Source organism: Chiloscyllium plagiosum, chromosome 12 (genome assembly GCF_004010195.1).
Source record: "Chiloscyllium plagiosum isolate BGI_BamShark_2017 chromosome 12, ASM401019v2, whole genome shotgun sequence".
NCBI lineage: Eukaryota > Metazoa > Chordata > Chondrichthyes > Orectolobiformes > Hemiscylliidae > Chiloscyllium > Chiloscyllium plagiosum.
This window is the reverse complement of record NC_057721.1, coordinates 57,534,042-57,545,485: the sequence shown is the minus strand read 5'-3', so window position 1 is coordinate 57,545,485 and position 11,444 is coordinate 57,534,042. Positions and strand designations below refer to the sequence as shown.

General features: G+C 38.4%; 1 protein-coding gene across 3 annotated transcripts in view; it reads right to left on the bottom strand.

Moving 5' to 3' along the window:
• Window positions 1-1,112: 1,112 nt before the first annotated feature.
• Window positions 1,113-11,444, bottom strand: part of nit2 (nitrilase family, member 2) — a 28,170-nt gene continuing 17,838 nt past the window's right edge. For all 3 annotated transcript variants that reach the window (XM_043701151.1, XM_043701153.1, XM_043701152.1), the window contains exons 6-11: window positions 8,150-8,243; window positions 5,509-5,583; window positions 4,254-4,332; window positions 2,578-2,676; window positions 2,278-2,333; window positions 1,113-1,559 (exon numbers count right to left, since the gene is read on the bottom strand). In XM_043701151.1, coding sequence (XP_043557086.1) covers window positions 1,468-1,559; window positions 2,278-2,333; window positions 2,578-2,676; window positions 4,254-4,332; window positions 5,509-5,583; window positions 8,150-8,243 — 495 coding nt within the window. In that variant the 3' untranslated portion in view covers window positions 1,113-1,467. The remainder of the gene's footprint in view (window positions 1,560-2,277; window positions 2,334-2,577; window positions 2,677-4,253; window positions 4,333-5,508; window positions 5,584-8,149; window positions 8,244-11,444) is intronic.

Genomic DNA, 11,444 nt, shown 5'->3' with positions numbered 1-11,444 from the left:
AAACAATCCAATGTTTTGGGGTATAAAATCGGATAATTTTGAACAGTTGAGTGAGAACTGCCAAAAGACCAACAGATATAGGCTACTAGTTTAAGAGCTCTCTGAGAGGTATGTGTCTGGGGAAGGACTTTGCAAAGCAAAACATCAAAACTGACCTGGAGAGAGAATCTACAGAGGAAAAATCTACAGAGGAAACTCAGCAAAGCTGACTGGTTTTGAAACGTGATTTTTTTAATCTTAATCGGGATTAAAAAAAATAAAATCGGACTAGTATTGTACGGTGGGAGGTAAAAGGTAGGTTTAAGAGAAAGGAGCTGTAAATAGTTGTCAGTTTAAATAATCTCTGTAGACTTAAAGAATAAAGTTGTTAATTTTTACTTTAAATATTTACCTCTGGGATTGTTCTCGAATTTTAACAGATTACAGCACGGGGCGAACCTTTTCTGTGTTGCTGGTTTAAATTAGCAGAGAGGTTTACCCTGTGTCATAACACATAGCACACTCCACATACCAGTCTTTAATCATGGTTTAATGCTTCTCTCGTTGGAGAATTGTTAGTATAAGTATACTGTGATGCTCTAACACAGTCTAGTACTTTCTTAAACTACTGATGAAAAGACCCAGATTTCCATGTTCAGATGGCAAATACCATGTGAACTTCATTTTTCAATTTATTGTTTGGGTAAAAGTACTTTGCCTCCTCCACTCTGAACCCTTCCTGCTCTGTATAGTTTAGAGGAAAATTCTAGCTCTTTTTGTTGGAACAGCAGAGTATAATAATTCGTCTTTATACCCACTTAAGAACCAGTTATCAATCAGATGTCCTTCTAATCAGTCACCAAACTTAGTATGAAAATGACAACATGAAATAATGATAGGCATGGCCTCAACTGTATCTTTTTTTATATGTGTGTGGCACACTTCATGACTCTAGGATACCCTAAAGTGCTTTACAGCCAACAAAGCACTTTTGAAATGTAGCCATTTGTGAAATAGCCTTTTGGTAATTATTCATCTGTGATGAACAGGACTGCAAGTGCTCACGGATCCATAAATCATTGTTTTAGGACAGAGAAAATCCAAAGGGATGCACACACTGAGGTCCATAGAAATCTTGATAAACATTCTTTTTACTGCTAAGAATCCCCACCGCTACCATTGTAAAAGCCCCTCAGAATCTACAATTTGCTATCAACATACTTCAAGAGTATAAAACATTTATACAGTATAAAATTGTAATTTAAATTTTAAGTTCATATGACATTTAAACACTGATTTGTCATTTAAGACTGAAGACTTTATTACAAGTTGCTGCTAATAATCCATAATTCTAAGCAAGAGAACTGATGTTTTCTGTACCTACAGTCTTAAATCAATGCATTTCACATCTATTAATAAATTGATGAGGTAATTGGAAGATTTGTATTTCATCTACTGCTTCTGAGTATAATCTTGAGACTGTGATTCTTAATCTTGCATTGCCTGCACACTATAAAGATCATGTCGTTTCTGCTTTAGAACTGGTATCTGTTCACGAATGTCTGAAAGATAATTCAAATCTGTTCAGAAAAAAAAACAAAAAATTTCAGCATAGTGTCGCATTGTGAGGAAGTAAGTGTCTTTCTGAACATAACATAAGAAAAATCTGGTTATGAAAAAATCATTTTCTTGTCTACAAGAGTTGTGTATTTATCCACTTCAGAGAAATTAATATGAACAGTGTTGGCCATTTCAACTTTGCCAGTACTACGACAATGATATTGTAAAAGATTAATTACAACTTTGAATTACTGAATGTCCTGAAAAACTGTTTCTGTTTGGCAGGCTGCATTGTAGGGATCTCTCTGGAAGATGGAATTGAATTTCAACCCTAAGCAATGTGATATTGTATAAAATGTAAATATATATTGTTAACTACTCTTGGAACAGATGTGCAGTTAGAAATAAAGTAACTTTCTGAATATGTATTTACGGTATGTGAATAGAAAGAATTAAAAGACCATATATGAGAGAGGAAAATCTAAGCCACACTGTGAAAGTGACCACCCAATGGAGAACAAAAAGAATGTGTGAGCAAAAGGATGAAAAGATTATTAAAAACTTGTCCATTTTCTCACATCAAAACCAAGCACAGTGGCAACAAAGTGAGCCTTTCACTGATCCAGGTTAAAATTTTGGGTAAGAAAAGCAATAAAGGAAAGGGTAGAAATTCCCATAATTACTCATTAGATAAGAAGAAAGCTTCTCAACAGTTTTTGCAGGGTTCAAGAATCTCACCTATATCTGCATAAACAATAGTCTCATCATGACCGGCCTTGGCTACAACTTCACCCCTGGAAAGAAACGAAACAGACATTCATACATACATAAAGGAATATGATTAAGTGGTCAGTCAACAAAAAAATGTATTTCCATAATTAATTTTTAAGAGGGAGAAGTTTTAAAATGATTTCGGAAGTAACTGGAACCCTAAAGAAACCACAGTACATAGAGTCATGTATGGTAATTTATGGAACGGATGAGCTGAAACATACCAAACTACTTTCTATATCTGTAATTAGCTTGTGAAATACATACCATGGGTTTACTACACTGCTGTGACCCCAGGCCACATAGGAATCATTCTCATTTCGTGCTGGTGAAACTGTTGCTACATAAACCTGATTATCAACAGCCCTGCAAAGAGATGAACAAGCAATTTAACAACCCTGTTACTTTTCATATACTGCACATATTTTACAGCAAATTTCTACATAGGATTTAAAAACAATAAAATGTATATTTAATGACTCAACAAATAACGTAGAAATAAAACCAGAAATACCTCCAGCCACACTTCTGAGGAACATGTGGGAGCAGACCTGGTTTCAAAGTTATAGGGATTGTTAGTGGTATATCCAAGGTGGGTGTATTGTACAAGGAAGGGGCATCAGTAAATAATTGAGCCACAAATTAAGATGATACAGGCATGATACTTGTTGACAACAGGCTGTAGCATTCAAAAATACTCCCAGCTCTAATAGACCATCAAGAATGTTTCATTTTCCTTCCCTGCTTTCCGCCCCTAGGTTGATAATCACATGCTGCAGGATCTTTTTTGGCTGGTGTTAGTTAGGGTGGAGACTGGATAGCATCCCTGCCTCTGAATCAGAAGTTCTGGGTTTCATGCCCACTCCAGAACTTAACGGTCAAGGAAAGTGTATTCCCAACAGGTTCAGTGTCAGTTTGTAAATTGTTCCAACATAAGCCAATAGCAAATGATAAGAGTGAGGAAGATTCCTAATCAGGTGTGTGATGGAAAGAAGTTGGAGCCTGCACATGTTGTCATAGCAACTCAGACTCCTGGAAAGAGGGTGGGCCCAGTTGGATGGATGACTGGTGTGCAAATTGGTGCCAAGAGCCCAGGGTTTGATGCCAATTGGAGTGTATTCAGGATCTTCCTTCTTACCCCTCCCCATGGTGGAGATCATAGTGTTGTGAATCAGGCCTGTTTTCAGGCAGAGAACTCTTTGAGAAGTAGTTATGCTAAGGCTTAAGGGTAAAATGGACAGCTTGGAAACTCCCTAGACCCACTCACTTGATGGGAGGATGAGGAATGCATGAAGATATTTTTCCAGGAAGGGGAATCCATTGATATAAGAAATGTTTTGCCAGTATCACCTATAACTTATAAAGACATTGTTAAAATGCCAATAGTCTGAAGGCTTTAATCATAGATCACCATTCCAGTTACTGCTCTTAGTATATCTTCAGTGTCTTTTCCGCAGAATCACTTCTTCTTGTCTCTTCAAACCATGTATACTTCCATTTCAATGGGATTCTTTACTGCTCAGTTTTGACAGTGTTTATATACAAAAGGTTAATATGTCTTTCAACTTCACAGATGCTGACGAACCTTTTTTTTTTACAACATTCTATTTTGATTTAAAGTTTTTTTGTAAAAAAAACTATACTAACCAAACTCTGAATCTAACATGAGAACATCATGTAAACCTGCCACTTATTAAATGAGGGATACTTTGAACAATATGATCTCCAAATTTAGTAGAAATGTTGACAGTAATGCTTTTTCTTAGCTCGATCATTTTGTACGGTTTAGAAAACACATTCAACTGAATCTTCACTTGAACGGTTACTCTAATCTGTCACTTACACATTACCTGTTCCAATTTATGACTGTTTCAAGCTTGTTTAAAAATAAAACTACCTACTACAATCTCTCCCATAATCTACAAAATATATTGGCCACTCACCTCGCCCTTTGCAAGAGCTCCCAATGGGCTGGTCCTGTGGTCATGTTGAACGCTCCTGGATAAACTAGAAGTTGGCAGCCTGTGGAGAACATCAAAAGTTTAATTATTTTCTAATTTGTTTCAAAACATTATCTGACCCACATTATTTTTTTTTAAATCTGGCAACTCTGGTAACCATAATGGGACCTAGAGTCAGTCAGAGTAGCAGATGCTGCCAGAGAAGGGAAAAGGAACACCACCTGAATCAGCCTTTGTCCACCACTTCCTATCTTGGTGCTTTCTCCATATCATACTCATACCATTAAAACAGGACAAACAGCTGACATTCACTTGTGTCACTACGTGGAAGTACAAATGCTACCTTGAACGGCCCTTCTAACCCTGTTCCTGATCACAAGTAGCCTCATCTCTTCTAGTTGAGCATGAATCCACAATTTTGATTATTGGTTTGTATAGACTTCCCACAGCCTTCAGGGAAACTGGTGAGAAATAAAACTGAATAAATGTCTGAATGCAAACATTAATCTGGACAGCTGTCTATGGCACCTGCCCTGTGTGTAAATGGATAATTTCCACAATAACAAGAGATTTGCTGTACTTTTAACAACATTATGAAATAAGTGCACTAAGAGGAGCTCAAGGTTGCAACCACTTTTGGAAAGAAGATATTAAAGTGCTTTTATCTAGGTCTTTCCAAGTCTTCAGGCTTTCCCAAACAGCTTCAAAGTCAATTCAATATTATTGAAGTGTAGTCCCTGAGGGAAATGTGACAACCAGTTTGTACACAAAGACCAACAAGTAACAATGACTATATCATGTTTTAAAATTTTTAATTGCTAGAATACTAGGAGCTCTCCTGCTTTTCAAACAATGCCAGTGGATTGTTTACACTTGTAAAATAAAAATAAAAGCATATAGTTAGGGTATGGAATGTATTGCCTGACAATGTGGTGGAGGCAAGTTCAATTGTGGCACTCATGAGGGTGTTGAATGCTTATTTGGATAGAAATGGTGTGCAGGGATATGAGGAAAAAGGCAGAACATTGGCTCTGGGTAGTACAACTGGCATAGGCATAAAGGGCTGAATGGACTCATTCCATAGTGCAACATTTCTGTGATTCTAGATGAGGGGGTCTGTCAAAGTTTTGATTTAACATCTTTAAAAAATAACACCTCATAAAATGCTGCACAGTATTGGGAAAGCAAACAATTGGACACACAATAGATTTTTTCATTCTACAATATCGTTACTTACCTCTTTTTGTGTAAATCTGAGCAAGTTCTGCAAACCTCATATCATAACAGATCCCAATCCCAACCTTGCAATAGGCTGCAAAGAGATGAAGATTTAAAAAAAAGACTTAAGTTGTGATCAAGCTGTAATTAAGAACACACATTCATTGTGTGTACACACACACACACACACACCCAAAAGCATGATATTTATAAAGTCTGAGCACATCCTAATCTCTCAGTCCAAGTCCAACTTTAATAGTAAATGAAAGCATAATTTATAGAGTTTGTAACATCATGTACTTCAATTTTCCTAACCATAACCATTCACTTTCTACTGTTATAATTTAAATTTCAGCATCTGAAATGAAAAGAAAGAAAACAGCAAAAACAGTTTCAACAGCATTGTGTTTGCATATGCCATTTGCAGTTTGCTTCTATCATGCGCACGTCCAAAGTTTATAAGACCATAAGACATAGGAGTGGATGTAAGGCCATTCAGCCCATCGGGTCCACTCCGCCATTCAATCATGGCTGATGGGCATTTCAACGCCACCTACCCTCACTCTCCCCATAACCCTTAATTCCTTGCGAGGTCAAGAATTTATCAATCTCTGCTTGAAGACATTTAACATCCCAGCCTCCACTGCGCTCTGTGGCAATGAATTCCACAGGCCCACCACTCTCTGGCCGAAGTAATGTCTCCTCATTTCCGTTTTAAATTAATTCTAATGCTGTCTCCACGGGTCCTAGTAACTCCGCCTGATGGAAACAAATCCCCAGCATCCACCCTTTTTAAGCCATGCATTATCTTGTAAGTTTCTATTAGATCTCCCCATAATCTTCTAAATTCTAATGAATACAATCCCAGGATTCTCAGCCGTTTATCGTATGTTAGGCCTACCATTCCAGGGATCATCCGTGTAAATCTCCGCTGGACAAGCTCCAATGCCAGTATGTCTTTCCTGAGGTGCGGGGCCCAAAACTGGACACGGTATTCTAAATGGGCCTAACCACAGCTTCATAAAGTCTCAGTAACACATCACTGCTTTTACATTCCAACCATCTTCAGATAAATGACAACATTACATTTGCTTTCTTAACCACGGACTCAACCTGCAAGTCAACCTTTAGAGTATCCTGGACTTGCACTCCCAGATCCCTTTGTATTCTGACTTTATAGTTTGAAGTTGCACAAGGACTTTATAGTTTATATATGTACACATAGGATGTTTATAAAGTTCACTGTTAATCTTCCACACTGCAAATTTTTAGTGTCTTTCAAACCATTACTAATCTGCCTGCTTCACCAAAATAAAGTGGACTTATGGGGTAGGGGTGGGTGGAAATAAAATAATTGGCAAATAATGCCAAGTCATTGTTGCACATGTGAGTAATATGCTGCTATTTGACACTGATTTGTAGAGGTTTCATCTGAACCATGGTTTCCCATGGTGTTTAAAACCTGAGCACCTCTGTTTTATGATGGAGCTCCACCCCAGCAGAATGGCAGTTTCATTGCTTTTAGTTGGGGAAGACAGAAGGAATGGATGGGACATATGTTGTAAGTTTACTGTTATACTTGGCAAAATATATTGACATTGTACAGTGGTTAGCACTGCTGCCTCACAGCGCCAGGGTCCCAGGTTTGATTCCAACCTCAGGCGCCTGTCTGCACGGAGTTTGCACATTCTCCCCATGTTGGCGTGGGTTTCCTCCGGGTGCTCCGGTTTCCTCCCACAGTCCAAAGATGTGCAGGTCAGGTTAAGTTGTTCATAGTTGTTAGGTGCATTAGTCTGGGGGTGAGGGGTTACTCTTCGGAGGGTCGGTGTGGATTTGTTGGGCTGAAGGGCCTGTTTCCGCACTGTAAGGTATCTAATCTAATCTATAAATCTCAATTCTTGTCAATAACCAGGATTAAAAAAGTTACAAAATTCCTTCCCTGTCAAAAATATATCTATATAGATAGATGAATTAAACTGAAAACCATGTGTACAACTGAAATATTTAACAATTAAACAACTCTGCTTTTTAACAAAAGACTGTCTTCCCACAGTCTTGTCATGATTGTTTGACAAGAAAGTAGACTAATAATTAGGTAACTACCTATGTCCATAAAAAATATACATTCACTCTGATTTGCTCACTATCCAGTTTCTCTCCCACTCAATTTCCAGCTAATAATCTAATTTAAAATCCCTACATGAAAAATAATAAATGTTAACTTGCACCTTACACCAAGCAACTGCAGTATCAGTGGTACAGTTTCTGATTAGATTAGGTTACTTACAGTGTGGAAACAGCCCTTCGGCCCAACTCATCCACACCGACCCTCCGAAGAGCAACCCACCCAGACCCATTCCCCTACATTTACCCCTTCACCTAACACTACGGGCAATTTAGCATGGCCAATTCACCTAACCTGCACATTTTTGGACTGTGGGAGGAAACCCACGCAGACACGGGGAGAATGTGCAAACTCCACACAGACAGTTGCCTGAGGCAGGAATTGAACCCGGGTCTCTGGCGCTGTGAGGCAGCAGTGCTAACCACTGTGCCACCGTGCTGCCCACTTCTCAGTTAACAAGAAAGAAGTTGTGTATGTAATAATGTCCTGCCATTGTATGGAATCACGTGTTCAATGGGCTTGTGTTTTTACTTACGCATGTCAAAGGTACACAATGTGTTCCCAGGAGAAAGTGTCTTGGATTCCCGGAAACAGATTTTCCCAGGTACATCAATATCAAATAAGTGAATCTGGTTCAAATACAACATGTACAGTTAGTGGTTTTCAGAGAAATAAAAACAATTCTTAGCAGTTAACAAACATGTAAGTTTCAAGAGATTCTCCAACTGCTCTACTTCATTTCAATGATATATGAGTCGCAAAACCCTTGCTTTGGTTGCTTTTTCATTGTAATTCACTGCTTTTGAATTTTAATCACTCATTGTGCAGGCAACGATAAAGTCGGTTTTCTTCAGAAAGGAAACACTTTATTTAAGCAGTGATCTATTCAGAAATGCAGATGTACAAAAGGATCTGGGTGTGTCTGTACATCAATCAATACAAGTAGACAGGCAGGTGCAGCAAGCAGTTAGAAAGGCATATGATGTATTGGTCTTCATTGTAAAACAATTTGCGTTCAGAAAGAACACAATGTTTTACTGTAGTTACGCAGGGCTTCGGTGAGACCACACCAGGAGTATTGTGTGTAGTTTTGGTCTCCCTACCCAAGAAAGGATAGACTGGCTATGTAGGGAGTACAGCAGAAGTTCTCTAGGCTGATGCTTGGATGGCAGTGAACTACAATGATTGGTTCAGCTGGACCTGCATTCACTAGAAGGATGAGACGGGATGTGATTGGAATGTAGAAAATACTAACAAGATTATTCAAACTAGATAAAGGGAGGATGCTTTCCCTGGTTGTAGAATCGAGAACCAGGTGGCACGGTCTCAGAGAACAGGGTAGACCATTTAGGACTGAGATGAGGAAACATTTCCTCCCCACTAAGGGTAGTATGCTTGGAGAAATTTCTACCATAAGATTGTGGAGGTCACGTCACTGACTATTGAATAAAGATTGATAAAAATTTAGATTTTAAAGGCATCAAGGCCCACGAAGACAAAGTAGGAATACAACATTGGTAGAGAGGATCAGTCTAGATCATGTTGTATTACAAAGCACGTTCAAAGGGTTGATGAATTCCTGATTAAGGGCTTTTGCTCAAAACATCAAAGTTTCCTGCTCCTCAGATGCTGCCTGACCTGCTGCGCTTTTCCAGCACCATACTCTCGACTCTAATCTCCAGCATCTGCAGTCCTCACTTTCACCCATGTTGAAAGGGCTGAATGGCCTATTCCTGATCCTGGTTTCTATTTGTACACTGGCGTTCTGGAGTTCAGATCATGGAAAGCAAGATCAAAATTTTGGTCTTTGAATTTGTCTCAGCATAAGAGACAATCAGCAAGTACACAGTTGTTTCTATTTTCAAATCCAAATGTTAATTTCAATACTAATGAATTTTTTTAAAAAAATAAGCTCTTTGTGGGGTGTAGGCATAACATTTAATGCGCAGAGGTAGTTGAAAGTCAACCACTCTGTGATGGATCTGGAGTCATATGCAGACTGGAATGGTAAGGAAGGCAGTTACTTTCCTGAAAGGAAATGAGTGAAACAGATGGGTTTTCATGATAATCGACAATGGTCACATGGTCATTATTAGGTAAGGTTTTTATTGATTTCAAATGTGAGCCCTAGAACATTCTGGATTGCCAACACAGTGAAACTACCATGATGTTACAGCCTCTCCATATAGTAGTGTATTACATAAACCTTCACTCCAAAGTTTTCACACTCAATCCTTCTAGCAACTTTATGAACAATGATATCCAGTCTTTATTAAACTGCTTTTAGATTAGATAGAGCAAATCTCCATATTGACTGTGCATGAAGCTTTCAGACTTGTACAGCTTCTGTTGAATTAAACTTTCGCTTTTTACTTGTCAGATTTCTAACTTTTTTTTGCTTTCTAGAATAAATATAATAATTTTGATTCTGCTCCACATCAATGAAAACATCTGAAAAGACTTTTCAATGGTAAATATTAAAATAATGCAATTTTAAAATGCTGCGCAAATTCAATAAAAAGAAAACTCTAAATGCTTTGGAATGCTAGGAAGTAATCTATTGATGTGACTTATACTTTTATTGCAATAGAATGAAGCATTAAAGGAATTTGACATTGAAGATGGTTGGTTAGTTTGCTGTAGCCAGCAGTGCATATCACAACATTGCATTTCTTTCACTTTTGGAATACAGGTTTGGATTCAGTTTCTGACTAAACACCATCAGTCAGACGTCATTGCTTAAAATAAAATATAAAACAAGTTTGGTTTTTACATCAGAAGAAAACTGGAAAGCTGAAGCGAGTGGGGAAGGGAACTACTTACAAAAAATAACTTGGAGACGCAATAAAAATCAGTTATTAGCTGGACTACGGTTAAAACTCAAAGTAAACAAGAGATGAATAAAGAATATAGATGAGCTCAATGATAACCCATAGCTATTTACTTTGTTCAAGGCAATTATCCAAGCAAATAAATGCTTGCAGTCATTGTGGTAAACCGTTTGCCAAGGCTGGGTCACCTGGTGTCCGAATGTACCAATGTAAAATAACTCCAGTTGTTACATAACACAGTGTAAAGTTTTATTATGATAAAGTGAATGGCAACTAGAGGCATAAGTTTAAGGTGAGAGGGGAAAGATTTAAAAGTGACCTAAGGGGCAACTTTTTCACGCAGAGGGTGGTGCGTGTATGGAATGAGCTGCCAGAGGAAGTAGTGGAGGCTCGTACAACAACAACAACAACAACATTTAAAAGGCATCTGGATGGGTAAATGAATGGGAAGGGGTTAGAGGGATATGGGGCAAGTGCTGGCTAATGGGACTAGATTAGGTTAGGATGTCTGGTCAGCATGGATGAGTTGCACCGAAGCGTCTGTTTCTGTGCTGTACATCTCTATAACTCAATTGTATTAAAAAATGTTGGTACTGAGGTGAGTGAACTTTTCTGGGGACTAAATATATGACCATTTCAGTTTTGATTCTGAAAAGGACAGTTAGTATTGTTTGCTGAAAGGTTACTCTTATCAGTGCAGAAAATCAGGTCACACCAGTTATGCAATCTCTGCTGCCGCTCTGAAGAAAAATGTTCATGAGTTGCACAGACTGTGTACCTGCCTACAATGACATTTCAAGGAGGCAAGATGGCTAGTGCATAGTGCAAAATAGTACCCACAGCCCAACTTCAGTTCCAGTTTCAGCTGAGGTAGACTTGGGACTTGCATGTTCAACCTGCCCCTGAAAGTGGTGGGCAATGGCAAACCACCACCGACGCAAACTGCAAAGGAAAATGGTTGAGATAGAAAGAAAGAGAGAGAAAGAGAGAGAGAGAAAG